We start from the raw sequence: 15,423 nt of genomic DNA, 5'->3' as shown, positions 1-15,423 counted from the left end.
AGGTGGCCGGGGAGCAGCCGGGGATCGAACCGGCGCCACAGAGGCTGCGGGCAGCTTCGCAACCCAGCGCTCAACCGCTGCGCCACCAGGGAGGCCTTAAAAATAAAATTTATTAAAAAAAATAGAGGGTGTGTTGCTGAAATCCCTGACGCGGGGAGTCAGAAGCCGGCGCGGGGTCAGCTCCTGGGGGACAGCGCGCCCCGGCCCTTCTGGCCCCCGGCCGCCTCCCCCTGCACGCGCCGGGGTGTCTCCAGGGCGCGGGTCCCCAGGGACAGCCGGGCTCGCGGCGCCGCGTCCTCGGTCCCTCGCGGCCGCCGGGGCGATAACTAGCCAGGCCCGGGCTCCGGGCAGCGCGAGGCAGACTCCCCGGACCCGGCGCCCCGCCTGCAGGGAGGATGCCCGAGGCCGGCTCCCCGCCGCCCGCAGCCCGCGCGCTCGCCCCGCCCCCGCCGGGAGGGGCCCGGGCGCCTCAGCCCGCCCGGGGGCCGCCGGGGCCGGGCGCAGACCAGTGAGTGGCCGGGCGGGGCGGCGGGGCGGGTCCTCGGGCTGCGCCCCGGGCGCGAGGCAGACAGGGGGCGTCGGCCAGGGCTGTGCGGGCTCCGGGGAGCCGGGCTCTGTCCTGCCCAGGGTGTGGACTCCGCGTCGGGGGCGCCCCACCAGTGCCCTAACCCCAGGGCCCGGCCAGGGAGGGGATGGAGGCGCCAAGCCTCCCCGCGCCCCGCATGTGGAGACCAGGGGACACCGCAGGGGTGAGGGGAGCTGCGCCCGCCCCGCGGACCGGGGCTCCTCGTGGGGGCCCTGCGGGCGGGCGCGCCCCGCCTGTGTCCACCCTGGGGAGGCCGCCCCTGTGGCGTCTGGGGGAGCAGGTGGGGGGCTCAGGGGCGCTGGGGAGGCGCAGGGCGTGGGCTCAGGCAGCCTAGGGCGCTTGAGGGCCTCAGTGCTCCCTGTTCCCCTCAGGTCTCTGGGGGCGGGTCCACAGGGACACCCGCATGTCCACTCGCTGTCAGGCGCCCATGGAGGCTGCACCTGAGGCAGCTGCACAGAAACAGGTGCCTCCGCAGGCGCTTCTGGGGGGTGGGGGTGGGGGGGGGCTTGGACCGGGAGGGGGGTGGTCAGCGCCCTCAAGGGGCCTTTGCAGGGTCCTGGCTCATCCATCCAGGACTAGGGCTGGCCGGGCTTCTGATTCGCCCCAAGGTGGACAGAAGTTGAGGGCAACTGGGCACCGGCTACTGGGGCTCAGGTCTGGGGCGGGGCGCTCCCCCCACACCGCCCTGCTGTGCTGACCACCGTCCAGCGCGCGGCCAGCGCGTGTCCAGGAGGGTCAGAGCGGCCGGGCGGGGACACTCCCTGCCTTGGCCGCCAGACACGTCCCAAGGGAAGGGGTTTCTGCAGCAGCTAGTGAGGCCCAACAGCAGGTCCGAGGCCCAGCGGGGCCGGTCACTCCGGGCCAGGGAGCCAGGCCCATCCCTGGCCCGAGGAGAGGGGCTCTGGGGTGTCCCAGGGGGATGGTGTGTGGGGTGCGTGGGCCCCGTGATGCTCAGGAGCCTGTCGTCTATGTTCTGGAAGTTCCTCTGTAAATCTGGAGCCCCAGGTGGGTCCACTTGTGGCCTCTTTTCATTTCATTTCCTCACCCAAGTCCCAGTTTCCTTTTTGTATCTTTCTTTATATGTTCATTTCTACCCCTGGACACCATTTAAGGGAGGTTATTTCCATGTTGTTCAATTTTCTATCGTTTCCTTCAGTAAAGCTAAAATCAGCATCCATAGGAATTTATTTTTAACATGCAGGGTTTATACAGCCTAAGCTTCAATGAACAACTTCCAAATGTGCAGCACAGTATTCACTGTAATCACCAGCTGTGTGCACCTCTGCAGGACTTATTTTATAGCTCTACGATGCAGCTTCACATTAGCCCAGTTGTTGGGTTGAGGGGAACAGGAAATGGCATGACTTCAACCCGGTACCAGCTCAAACATCCATAGAAAAAATTAGAGCCAGTTGCTTGATTCCAGAGATCTTAGGGTGCTCATAAATAGTCTAAATCAAGAGAATTAACTGCCTTGCATTTGCATAAAATAAATTATTTGGATCGCTTTTAGTGCCCTGTGGTTAGAAGAGGCAATTTTAAAGGCATACCCTGGACAGATCCTGCTCTGTTCGTTTCCTTTAAAGGGGTGCGCAGATTTCCCAGGGTGACTTTGGGTTGTTTTTATAGCTCCACATCTCCTTGTTTCTGTAATTCCTTAGCCCATTCTCTCCAAAGTGGACTCATGTAGGAACAGGTGGATGGTAGGAAGACAAAGAAATGAGTTCTAGGAACTGGTTTGCCACAAGCGAGAAACACTGAAATGTGTGTAGTTCCCGCCTGTTCTCACGGTAGCTGAGGCCAAAGTGTACACACACTGACGGCACTTTTGTCCACTGTCATTTATGTTTCCAAAAGCTGTCTCTGCCTTGGGGAGCCACGCAATCACACAGGTGTCGTGGAATTCTTCCTCCTGGGGCTCTCAGATGACCCCGAACTCCAGCCGCTGATATTCTGGGTGTTCCTGTCCACGTACCTGGTCACCGTGACGGGGAACCTGCTCATCATCCTGGCCATCGCCTCTGACCCCCACCTGCACACCCCCATGTACTTTTTCCTGTCCATCTTGTCTGTGGCTGACATCGGTTTTACCTCTGCCACTGTCCCGAAGATGATTTCAGGCATTCAGACTCACAGCAGAGCGCTCTCCCACATGGACTGCCTCCTTCAGTTATCCCTTCTGTATTTTTTTGGCTGTCTGGACAGTGCACTGCTGGCTGTTATGGCCTATGACCGCTTTGTGGCCATCTGCCACCCGCTGCACTACCTGACCACCATGAACCCGCGCCTCTGTGGCCTGCTGGTGCTGGCGTCTCTTTGGGTCAGCCTTCTGGACTCCCAAGTGCACTGCTTGATGATCTCACAGCTCACGTTTTGCATGCACGTCGACGTTCCTCATTTCTTCTGCGACCCCCCTCAACTGATCAAGCTCGCCTGTGAGGACACCTCCCTCCACACCATAGTCATGTATTTCATGGGAGCTATTTTGGGGGGCGTCTCTGTCTCAGGGATCCTTTTCTCTTACACACAGATTGTCTCCTCAGTGTGGAGGGTCCCACTGGCAGGCAGAAGGTACAAAGCTTTCTCTACTTGTGGCTCTCACCTCTCAGTTGTTTGTCTATTTTATGGGACAGCTTTCGGGGCGTACCTCGGCTCAGCTGTCTCCCGTTCTTCTGGGCAGGGGGTGTTGGCCTCTGTGGTGTATACTGTGGTCGTCCCCATGCTGAACCCCTTCATCTACAGCCTGAGGAACAGGGACATCAAGACGGCCTTGCAGAGGCTTCTCAGAAAAGCCTAATCTCAGCACCTGCCTCCTTTCTGTGTATAACTCAGCACATCAGCGTCGGCGTGTGTTTTTAGGAAACTTTGGTGCTGATCAAACCTCACTGACAAATGCTGTGGGTCAGGACGAATGCAGTGACAGGACACCTGCCATGGCCTCAGACTAGACCCACCCAGGACGCCCCTGAATGGCCTTAAACTCCTTATGGCCGATACTGAGGTCAGAGGAAGTCCTGCTCCTACTGGAGGGTGAAATGAGCCTTGAGAAGTCATGCAGCGCCCCCGCCGGGCCAACGTGGAGCCAAGGTGGGGACCTGAATTTTGCCAGGCCTTCTGTTCAAAGATGACTCTATGTTGAGTCTTTGGCTGCTGTGAGGGACTCCTGAATCCAGAGAGCTCAGAGCGCATAAGGAGAAAACATGAAAGAGGCGTCTTATCCACGCCCTGTGAGACCACGCAGTCTTCAGCCTTACAGCCCACGCACACCGTCCCCGGCAGGGATCACTCGCTGGTGTTGCGGATGCTGCCTTTCTGCTCCACATTCACTCCCCTGCATGTCACGCTGCTGTGGACAGGCCGGGCGGCCCCTGCTGCCGTGGTGGCTGCCACTTGACCTGTTTTCAGGTCTTCAGGACTGCTCCCCACACGCTGCCCTGCCGCCACGCCTCCCTCTTCCGTCTGCTGTTCCCTCAGGTGCGGCCACCACCGTGACTGCATGCCCTTTATCTTTCAATACCTGTTGATTTACCCTCTTCCTTATCTACCCCACGAGTTGTAGTCACTGCATCAAGCGTGCTTTTCTTCCTTGGTTGGCTGTGACCGAGATAGTCTAGCAAGGGAATGAGCGCTGTCCTGAGGACCTGCAAGAGGAAGTGCCCGTGTGTGTGGCTGCTGCTGTCTGTCCTGCTCTGGCTTCACAGGGGGTGGGAGCTGCGGAGCCATGGTCAGGTACTTGTGGTCTAATTGTGGCTCTGGCCCCGTGAGTCACCCCATAGTTGTGAGTAAATCACCTTGTCCTTCTCATTCCTCAGTGACAGCAAAGCCCCGTATCTGAAGTGCAGGGCAGGTCTTTCCTCTCACCACCGAAAGCCTCAGGAGGACTCTCCCTTGTAGCCATGCTTCCTGCCTCCTTCGTGGCCACCCGCCTTTGGGCTTCTTTTGCATCCTGGTACACTCCCATCATGCCCTCTGCCCTTATTTTGAAAATTCCCTCCACACACACACCCCCCCCCCGTACCCTTCAACAGACAAAGGGACAGGAAAGTTGTGGATTATAGAGTCAGTGGGGGCTGCACAGATGTGAAGAGGAAATAGTGGTATTTGGTTCAAAGTGAATGGAACTTGACGTGATTATCTTTAGTGAAATTAAGTCAGAAAGTAAGAGGCAGATATAAGCTGGTTTCCTGGACTATAAATACGAAAAGCATTCATACACAAAGAATAGTCTAAATCCTGAACTCAGCAAAAGGAATATAATGGTTACCAAGGGGGACAGGGCAGCATGGAGGACAGGATGGGGAGGAGAGGCAGAAGGGGGCACAGCAGGCTGTGTGGTGGAGGGTTAAAAACATTCTTGATTTTCAGGGAAATGCACATGAAAACCGCATTGAGGTACCATCTTACACCAGTTAGAACAGCAGGTATCCAAAAAACAAGCATGCCCCCAGTGGCACAGCAGTTGACCGCTGGGTTGGGAAGCTGCCCCAGCCTCTGCAGCGCAGGTTCAATCCCTGGCCACCAGGCGAGGGTCCCACAGGACACGTAGACCTCTCCTGCCGCCCGCTGCTCCCCTCAGCAGTGTACTTCTTTGTCAGTCTGCCTGTTCAGCTCTCTGCTCTGGCTCCTGTGAATTCTCTCACCCTCCCAGTTTCTGACTGTACCCGGTGCTTGTGTAAATAAATCTTTAAAAAGAAAAAACGAGCAACAAGAAATATTGGCGAGGATGTGGTGAAAAAGAAACTCTCCTGCACTCTGGTGGGAGTGCCAACTGGCCAACCACTATGGAAAGCTGTGTGGCGTTTCCTCAACCTGCTAAAGATGGAGCTACCCTGCGACCCGCAATTCCACTCCCAGGGATCTACCCTAAGGACACAAAAACACTGATTCAAAAGAACACCTGTACCCCTATGTTCATTGCAGCACTATTGACAATAGGCAAAACCCGGAAACAACCCAAATGCCCAAAAATACATGACTGGGTCAAGAAGACGTGGTCTATATGCACAATGGACTATCACTCAGCAATCGAAAAAGAGAAACTCATGGCATTCGCAGCAACGTGGATAGAGCTAGAAGGAATGATGCAGGGAAATAAGTCAGAAGGAAAAGAAAATATCGGATGGTTTCATTTATAGCAGGAATATAGGAGAAGCAAATAAGACATCAGTGTAAAAAAATAATAACAGTACAAAACACAACAAAGCAAAAAAAGAGAAATTATGAACCAGAGACATTCTGCAGGGGAGGAGGAGGGAGAGGGATCAGAGGGAGGGAGGGAGGAGCACAGGGGACTGAGGTGATGGTGCATGGGTGCACTGGGGAAGGACACTCTATAGGGACTACACCTGAGGGGGTGGGGGAAGCAAATATTGTTTAAAAAAGAACATTGATGTAAAAAATAAAAAATACAATTAAAAGGCAAAAAAAGTTCTTGATTTTCCACACTGACTTAGGATATATTTGAATTTAACTATATTATATCTTATTTCAAGAATGAGGAATCAGTATAAAGATATATTTAAGAGACCTATGGGGACTACATATATCTTACATATATATGATGTAAGAAATATATTTAAGAGCAAAAATACATTAAGAACATGTTATTTCAATAAACATCAAACTATCACAGTTATTATAGCAACATTTCACAGGTTCAATTCAAATCAATATTAAATAACAGGACACAATCTAGCAGATGCTTCTTAGAGCTGTTACCTCGCCCTGTAATCCAGCAATGTACACACTGTGTAGACAGAAAACTCTGTATACAAGGGGACTGAAAGGTTAATCACTACAGTGTTTTGCATCCTGTAAACGCTCAATGAACACAAAATACCTGAAGAAATATGAGGGGAAAATGACCACCAAGGAATGGAGAACCTAAAGTCAAAACTGTTACATTTTTTTATTAAAAAAAAGAATTTTCTAAAAAAATGACATCAAATCAAAAGCAGTAGAAGTAACACAATGATAAAAATTAAAGCAGAAAAAAATGAAATAATGAGACAGTCCAAAAACTTAATCCAACTAAAACCTGGTTCTTGGAAAAAATAAAGACAATAGACAAACCGTTATCTAGAATCACTAAGAAAAGAAGGGAGAAAACTCAAATAAATAGATTCGGAAAATAAAGAGAAGAAATTGCAACAGACATCTCAGGTATTCACAGAATTATACGAGATTACTATGAACACTCCTAAGCTAGTTAGTTCAATACCCTAGATGACATGGACAAAGTCCTAAAAAAATATATAGCCATCTAAGACTAAATAGGAAAGAAATTGAAAACTGAACAGAAAAATTACAAGCAAGGAAACTGAAACAGTCATCTAGACTCCCAAGAAACAGAAGTCTAGGACCAAATGGCTTCATGAGTGGGTTCTCCCAAGCCTTCCAAGATGAGCTAATACCTATCTGGCTCAAATTCTTTCAAAAATGTGAGATAGAGGGAAGACTACCAAACATTTGATGAGGCCATCTTGACCACAATGCCAAAAACAATGACACCCCCCTATATGAAAACCACAGACTAATCTCCCTAATGAACACAGATGCAAAAGTCCTCAACAAAATCTTAGTACATTCAATTAAACAAAGTGTTGAAAAGATCATACACCACCATACACCACAGCCATGTGGGGTTTATACCAGGGAGATAAGGATGGTTTGAAAATCAAGCTATACAATTCGGTATACTTAAAAGGTAAGATGCAGCCATATGATCATATTAATTGATGCTGAGAAAGTATTTGAGAGGATTCAACAACCATTGTGATGGAAACTGAAAAACTGGGGCGAATGGAACATATATCAACATAATAAAGACCAGATATGACAAACCACAGGGAACCCACAAGGGGGAGAAAGTAAGAGCTTTTCCACTAAGATCATGAGCAAATCCTGTGTTTCCAATGAGCAGCCTGGTAATGTAGCTAATGATACTATATTCTGTATCTGAAAATTTCTAAAAGAATGTATCTTACATGCTCTCACCACAAAAACAGAAATAGTGGTTATGTGACACGATAGACTAACTCTTCGTGGCTTCTCTTTGCAATGTTTCAAATCAACACGCTGGGATCCACTTGGACAGCTTACAGTGAAGCCCAATATAGGACTTTCTTCCAATAACCAAATCTGCACCCAAAGAACGCTCTAGAAAATCAGTTCTGTGGTGTCCTGGTCACACATTTATGGCATTCCTGAGGGCAAAGGAGGTTACTGCCAGGCACAGCATGACCAGACAGGTGGACTGCAGAATTTATTACCATTCCAAGAAGCCCATAGGAGAGCAGTTAACCTGGACACAGAGGGGTTGAATTGAATCCAAACAGGACTTTATAAAAGTCTGACCTGGATGGGATAAAGGTCAGTGTTTTCAATCTATTTTCTCAGTATTACTGGAGTGAAGAATTGCTGCTTCTTAGAAAGGTCATCTCATTTCCATGACCCCCAAATTCATTACTCAAAGCACCAAGAATTTAATTGGAGAACACTGAAGAGGACTCAGTTTCTTCATGTATTCAGTTTTTTCCCCATAACTGCAATGAGTGCTTTCAACTAACTTAACACAGCTCTAAGGAACCCTCCAGCTCCTGTGGAAGTTACATACAGACCATGAGATTACTCATTACTCACAGCCCAACCTGTGTGACCTTAAGCAAGTTTATAAAGGAATGTAAGAAGTAAGAGTTACCACAACATCAAGAGTAATCGAAGCAACTTATGATGTCACTCCTTTGGGCAAAGAGGGCAGGCATGTTCTGGATTTGCCTTTGGATGATGGTGCCACCATGCAACCAGACTGCTTGTTTGGTCTTTTCAACTAGTTGTTTTTTTTTTTTTAAAGATTTATTTATTTATGCATACAAGAACAGGGGTACAGGCCAGAGGTGTGGGGGTGAGAGGATTCACCAGAGACAGAGTGGGGAACAGAACAGGCAGACTGACTGAAACACACTGCTGAGGGGACCAGCAGGGAGACAGGAGAGGTCTGCTGCGCCACGTGGGTAACTCCCTGGCTGGAGATCGAACTCATGCTGCAGTGGCTGTGATAGTTTCACAGGTTGTGTCTCAACCGCTTGCACCACCAGGGAGGGAGGCCTTATTTTTAACTCTTTGAGGATTCTCCTCCTAACAACACTGTGCAAGAATTCCCTTTTCTCCATTTCCTACCCAACACTTGCTTTATTTTGTCTGTTGGATAAATGCAATTGTCACAGGTGTGAGGTGATTCTTCACTTTGTCAATTTTATTTTCATGAGTAATAAGAGATGATGCCCATTTTTCATTTGTCTTTTTGAGTCTCAGTTTCACTGCTTAGTGGTTTTATAGCGTATCTTCCTGCATAAATGTGAATGATTCCTCATTTCTTTTGTGATGTTACTTTACCTTACTTATTTTGATATCTCCTCAAAAGGAGTAATTTATTTTTCTGATGTCATCTTTGGAGGAATTCCATTCACAGGGATCCACTACACTTTCTTTTTTTAAAGATCAATTTATTTATACAAGCACTGGGTACAGTCAGAAGCGCAAGGGTGACAGAATTCACCAGAACCAGAGCAGGGAACAGAACAGGCAGACTGACGAAATACACTGCTGAGGAGAGCAGCGGGCGCTGCCATGTGGGACACTCGCTGGTGGCCTGATATAGAACCAGCACTTCAGAGGCTGCAGGCAGCTTCGCAGTCCAGGGCTCAACCTCTGTGCCACCAGGGGAGGCCCAGGGATCCATTACTCTATACTCAATTTGTTTCCTCCATTAGGACAGTCCCAACATTGGTGAAACATAAAAATATATTCTAATTGTGTTTCTTACTTCTTAGTTGCTAACTCATTTTATGGAAAAAGACTTGGGGTTATGTGTGTTTATCTGCATCACTTACATGTGAAATACAATACTATAGGCACACTAGACCCTTTCAATTAAAGTCCTAGAATCAGAGGCATCAAGAGGGCATGGAGGAGGATTATAGCAAAACACCCTAGTATCAGTATCTGTGTTACCTTGTTTTGATTGGACTGAGAAATACAGAAAAATGAACATGCACAAAAGAAATTCTGAATCTGAAATTACACATCACATATATTCCGTAAGTCCTTTTGTGCATTTGTATTTCATTATAAAGAATCAGTTATGCTAGATGGATAAGTTGTAAAGACGAGCTGTTTCACACAATGTTTATAGGTAATAATACCATATGCAATGTTTTTTGCACACCATACATCTGATAAAAGGTTAACTTCTGAAATTTATAAAGTACATATAAAATGAGACAACAAAGACGCAAATGATCCAATTAAAAATGGGCAAAGGAATTCAACAGGTACTTCTCTAAAGAAGACATTCACATGACCTACAGACATATGAGAAAAAGTTCAACATTACCTATTACAAGAGATAGACTGGCCCATAGGAAAAAAGAACAGAATAAATAAATGCGACAAGTTTGCAGGGAAAAAGGAACACTCATGCACTCCTGCTGGGAATCCAAACTGGGACAGACCCTGTGGAAAATGGTACAGATTTCCCAAGAAACTGATACTGGAATTCATATGACACAGCAATAGCACTATTAGGTATTTATACAAACAACATCACGAAAAGTCTAAATGAAAAGATCTGTGTACACCTATGCACACAGCAGCACTAACAACAATTACCAAATAATGGAACCAACCTAAGTTTCACTCACAGGTGAATGAATAGAGAACCATGGACCATATATTCAGTGGAATATTATACAGCTGTGAAGAAGATGTAACAGTCATATTTAGGTCAAATGGATGAATTTTGAGGTGATTTCTGAAAACACACATGCACACTAGAAGTACAGGCATCATAGACAAAAGGAGGCAAGTGCTGAGATTAGGCTTTTCTGCTGAGAAACCTCAGCAAGGCCGTCTTGATATCCCTGTTCCTCAGGCTGTAGATGAAGGGGTTCAGCATGGGGACGACCACGGTATACACCACAGAGGCCACCATCCCCTGCATAGGAGAACGGGAGATAGTTGAGCTGAGGTACACCCCAATACCTGTCCCATAAAATAGACAAACAACTGACAGGTGAGAGCCACAAGTGGAGAAAGCTTTGTACCTGTCACTGGTCAACGGGACCCTCAACACTGAGGAGACAATCTGTGTGTAAGAGAAAAGGATCCCAGAGACAGGGACACCACCCAAAATAGCCCCCATGAAATACATGACTATGGTGTGGAGGGAGGTGTCCTCACAGGCAAGCTTGATCAGTTGGGGGGCGTCGCAGAAGAAATGAGGTACGTCGATGTGCGTGCAAAACGTGAGCTGTGAGATCATCAAGCAGTGCACTTGGGAGTCCAGAAGGCTGACCCAAAGAGACGCCAGCACCAGCAGGCCACAGAGGCGGGGGTTCATGGTGGTCAGGTAGTGCAGCGGGTGGCAGATGGCCACAAAGCGGTCATAGGCCATAACGGCCAGCAGTGCACTGTCCAGACAGCCAAAAAAATACAGAAGGGATAACTGAAGGAGGCAGCCCATGTGGGAGAGCGCTCTGCTGTGAGTCTGAATGTCGAATATCATCTTCGGGACAGCGGCAGAGGTAAAACCGATGTCAGCCACAGACAAGATGGACAGGAAAAAGTACATGGGGGTGTGCAGGTGGGGGTCAGAGGCGATGGCCAGGATGATGAGCAGGTTCCCCGTCACGGTGACCAGGTACGTGGACAGGAACATGCAGAATATCAGCGGCTGGAGTTCGGGGTCCTCTGAGAGCCCCAGGAGGAAGAATTCCACAACACCTGTTTCATTGCGCGGCTCCCCAAGGCAGAGACAGCTTTTGGAAACACAAATGACAGTGGACCAAAGTGCCGTCAGTGTGTGTACACTTTGGCCTCAGCTACCGTGAGCACAGGCGGGAACTACACACATTTCAGTGTTTCTCGCTTGTGGCTAATCAGTTCCTAGAACTCATTTCTCTTTGTCTTGCTCCCATCTCTGCTGGGTCACGGGTGGACTTAATACATCTTATATATACATATTCCTATTTATACACACACACACATACATGTATATATTTTGAGAGAGAGAGAGAGAGAGGAAGGAGAAGGAGGAGACAAGACAAGGAGAGGTGAGGAACTCGGCAGCGAGCAGGTACCTGTGGCTGCACTGACACTAGAGAGAGCAAGACCTCCTCCCCCTCTGCTGCAGCTGCTGGTGCCTTTTCACAAGGAAAATCCAGAAAGATGGGGTTGCAGGAAGAAACACCCAGGCAAGGAAAAGGGTACATGTGAACTACTTTAAGCAGAGGCTGCATGATCCACATGTGTGAAAAGCACATTAGCATGATGACTGACTTGCTTTCCTTTTTAAAAATTCAGCTTTATTTGTGCAACAAGCCCTGAGGTGGAGGGCAGGGGTGCGGGGGTGAGAGGATTCACCCCAGACAGAGCAGGGAGCAGAGCAGGCAGACCGACAGAAACACATGCTGAGGGAGCAGCAGGGAGACAGGAGGGGTCTGCTAGGCCCTGTGGGGAGCTCCCTGGCTGGGATGGAGCTGGTGGCAGGGGCTGGAGGGAGCTTCCTGGAGCTGACACTTGAGCCCTTGTGCCACCAGGGCAGCTGATTCTGATTTAATTTGACATGAGGAAAAATATGAAAATGAACAACATGGAAATAACCTCCCTTAAATTGCGTCCAGGCATAGAAATGAACATATAAAGAAGGATACAAAAAGGAAACCAGGACTTGGGTGAGGAAATGAAATGAAAAGAGGCCACAATTGGACCCACCTGGGGCTCCAGATTTACAGAGGAATTTCCAGAACACAGAGGACAGGCTCCTGAGCATCACGGGGCGCAAGCACCCCACTCACCTTCCCGCTGGGACACCCCAGAGCCCCTCTCCTTGGACCAGGGATGGGCCTGGACGGGTGGTCAGCACTGCAGACCTCTTCGGCGGGGCGGGGGGGGGTTTGTCTGCCCTGCCCCAGAACTGAGCCCCAAGTAGCTGGTCCCCAGGTGCCCTCAACTACTGTCCAACTTGGGGCGAACCAGAAGCCCCACCAGCCCTAGTCCAGGATGGATGAGCCAGGACCCAGGCACAGAGCCCTTGAGGGCGCTGACCCCCCCCCCACGCCCCCACCTGCAGGCCACATAGTCCTGGCCCTGCCTGCCCCCCAGAGAATCGCCGGCAGAGGCTCAGCTTTCTGTGCAGCTGCCTCCAGTGCATCCTCCACAGGCACCTGACAGCAAGATGGACATGCAAGGAGCCCTGCGGACCCGCCCCCAGCAACCTGAGGGGAACAGGGAACCCTGATGCCCGCAAGCGCCCTCAGCAGCCTGAGCCCACGCCCTGCGCCTCCCCCGCACCCTGAGCACTGCACCTGCTCCCCAGACACCACAGGGGCGGCCTGCCCGGGGTGGACACAGGCGAGGCGCGCCCGCCCGCAGGGCCCCCACAAGGAGCCCCGGTCCGCGGGGCGGGCGCAGCTCCCCTCACCCCTGCGCAGTGTCCCCTGGTCTCCACATGCGGGGCGCGGGGGCTTGGCTCCTCCATCCCCCTCCCTGGACAGGCCCCTGGGCTGAGGGCGCTGGTGGGGCGGCCCCCACCCCCGACGCGGAGTCCACACCCTGGACAGGACAGACCCGGCTCCCCGGAGCCCGCACAGCCCTGGCCGACGCCCCCTGTCTGCCCCCGCCCTGGGCACTCACTGGTCTGCGCCCGGCCCCGGCGGCCCCCGGGCGGGCTGAGGCGCCCGGGCCCCTCCCGGCGGGGGCGGGCCGAGCGCGCGGGCTGCGGGCGGCGGGGAGCCGGCCTCGGGCATCCTCCCTGCAGGCGGGGCGCCGGGTCCGGGGAGTCTGCCTCGCGCTGCCCGGAGCCCGGGCCTGGCTAGTTATCGCCCCGGCGGCCGCGAGGGACCGAGGACGCGGCGCCCTGAGCCCGGCTGTCCCTGGGGACCCGCGCCCTGGAGACACCCCGGCGCGTGCAGGGGGAGGCGGCCGGGGGCCGGGAAGGGCAGGGGAGGGCTGTCCCCCAGGAGCTGACCCCGCGCTGGCTTCTGACTCCCCGCGTCAGGGATTTCAGCAACACACCCTCTATTTTCAATGGAATTCGTGATCTTTTGGCTCAGACATCTGGAAATTCACTGTGTTCCGCATGGAAAAGTTTTATTTTACTTTTTTTTTTAAGTATATGAACTGTCAAAGCAAAGACTTTATTTTTTAAAGATTATTTACTTTTATGCAAGAGCTGGGGTGCAGGCCAGGTCCGAGGGAGGGTGAGAATATTGTAGAGACAGAGCCGGGAGCAGAACAGGCAGACACCCGAAGACACTGCTAGGGGAGCAGCGGGCGAGGGGCGAGACAGGAGAGGTCTGCCATGCTATGTGGGTTGCTCCCTGGCCAGCCAGGATCAAACTCGCCCTGCAGAGGCTGCGGACAGCTTCACAGCGCTGTGCTCAACCCGCTGCACCACCGGGGAGGTCCACTTATGTAAAAATTTTAAAATAAAGTATTTTACAGTGAGAATCTGAAACAAATTCCACCTTTTCATTTAGAATTTGTGTCAACGTGTTTATTTACACGACAGCCCCCTCTAATGCCGAGCTTCATCACTGAAGCTGTGGATGAGGAAGATATCTGCTCAGACACCCCCATTCCGAGCTTCCTCTGTTTCCAGGGAGCCAGAGCATTCACATGACCCAGGGAGGCTGCGGCTTGGTCAGCTGCTGCAAGCTCTGGTCAGGGCCTGCTGCGCCCTCAGCTGCGGGGGAAGGACACAGTCATTTGCTTGGCCAGCCAGGGCATCCTCCATTCTTGGCCACCCGGACTCTCATGGTCAAGTGGACACATGTGCTTGTCCCCACTCAACAGAACAGGTGGCAGGTGGAAATAAGGTTTGCTGCACGTCTTCCTGCGTCTGCAAGGGACAAGAAGAATGAAGTCTCAGGTTTTTTCAACCCCTAATTTCAGAAGAATCATCGTTTTCCTGAGCTTTTATGGGTGGAGAGACCCCTAGGCCTGGGCACAGCCAGGAGCGGGGTCTCCATGGCAGGGCAGAGGAGGTAGAAGGCCATCGTGAGCACACCGCGTGGCCCGCTGGGCAGGATTCACCGTGTTAGAACATCTGGAAGCATCACAGATGCTGGAAAGATGAACCCCGATTTCCCAACGTGGTCCATAACCCATCAAACTGCCATGTTCTCAGCCACATGTCCCTGCGGAGGCCCTGACTGATGGGTAGAGACGGGCCCGGATTTGGTTCTTCTGGGTTCGCAGCACGTTGCCTTCTGACACACAGGCAGGAGCAGGCACGCTCATTCCCGCCACTGGACCCGCCTGTCCTGGCCATGCTGGGGGAGCTGGTCTGAGCCCAAGTGTCAGGAAGCTCCTGGGACTTCTGATCTGTGTTTCATGAGGAGCCGCTCTTGTTCCCGATGTTTTTTCTTTAGATTATTTCGTGTTTACAGATCCTAAAGTCTCAATTTCTTTGCTTTTGACCTGTCTCTCCCAGCTTTGAGCTATCAACATTAGGGTTGTTCGCAGCCTGTCCCCTCCCAGCTACGTGGCCCTCCTAGGTCAGAGGACCCCGGATGAGTGACAACGTTTTCCTCTCTCAGTGTCCCCAGACTGGGCGGCAGAAGCTTTGCTCCTCAGAGAGTGAATCGGGCATGAGAGAGGCCACAGGTGCATGGAATAGGCTCGAGATTGCTTCTCACCAGAAAGATGGAAACCAACCCACAGAAAGAAATAACCCAAGAGATACACCCCTCCTCGATACAGGACGACATTCAAATAAACTCGTCAAGACTAACGTTAAGTGAAAAAATGGAATTCATTTCAGACTCTTGCTGTAA

At 51.3% G+C, this 15,423-nt stretch overlaps 2 protein-coding genes across 2 annotated transcripts; one reads left to right on the top strand and one right to left on the bottom strand.

The window, feature by feature from the left end:
- The first annotated feature begins 395 nt into the window (after positions 1 to 395).
- On the top strand, positions 396 to 3,383 carry LOC119240339 (putative gustatory receptor clone PTE01). The gene is made up of 2 exons (XM_037504686.1): positions 396 to 508; positions 2,444 to 3,383. The coding sequence occupies exons 1-2, from the start codon at positions 396 to 398 to the stop codon at positions 3,381 to 3,383; spliced, it is 1,053 nt and encodes a 350-aa protein (XP_037360583.1).
- Positions 3,384 to 10,460: 7,077 nt separating this feature from the next.
- On the bottom strand, positions 10,461 to 13,392 carry LOC119240338 (putative gustatory receptor clone PTE01). The gene is made up of 2 exons (XM_037504685.1): positions 13,280 to 13,392; positions 10,461 to 11,403 (listed from the first exon to the last, which is right to left on the bottom strand). Exons 1-2 carry the CDS (start codon positions 13,390 to 13,392, stop codon positions 10,461 to 10,463), a joined length of 1,056 nt encoding a protein of 351 aa, XP_037360582.1.
- Positions 13,393 to 15,423: the final 2,031 nt, after the last annotated feature.

The sequence above is a fragment of the Talpa occidentalis genome, unplaced genomic scaffold, assembly GCF_014898055.3.
Source record: "Talpa occidentalis isolate TD23 unplaced genomic scaffold, MPIMG_talOcc4v2.1 talOcc4.12, whole genome shotgun sequence".
NCBI classification, from domain to species: domain Eukaryota; kingdom Metazoa; phylum Chordata; class Mammalia; order Eulipotyphla; family Talpidae; genus Talpa; species Talpa occidentalis.
The sequence above is the reverse complement of the archived record's forward strand: the minus strand, read 5'-3'. Positions and strand labels throughout refer to the sequence as shown.

Bases quoted from the DNA above. Each gene is read 5' to 3' on its own strand.
- LOC119240339 (XM_037504686.1), top strand. From the start codon at position 396: ATGCCCGAGGCCGGCTCCCCGCCGCCCGCAGCCCGCGCGCTCGCCCCG. The intron at 509-2,443 runs GTGAGTGGCCGG...TGTTTCCAAAAG, and splicing joins CCGGGGCCGGGCGCAGACCA to CTGTCTCTGCCTTGGGGAGC.
- LOC119240338 (XM_037504685.1), bottom strand. From the start codon at position 13,392: ATGCCCGAGGCCGGCTCCCCGCCGCCCGCAGCCCGCGCGCTCGGCCCG. The intron at 11,404-13,279 runs GTGAGTGCCCAG...TGTTTCCAAAAG, and splicing joins CCGGGGCCGGGCGCAGACCA to CTGTCTCTGCCTTGGGGAGC.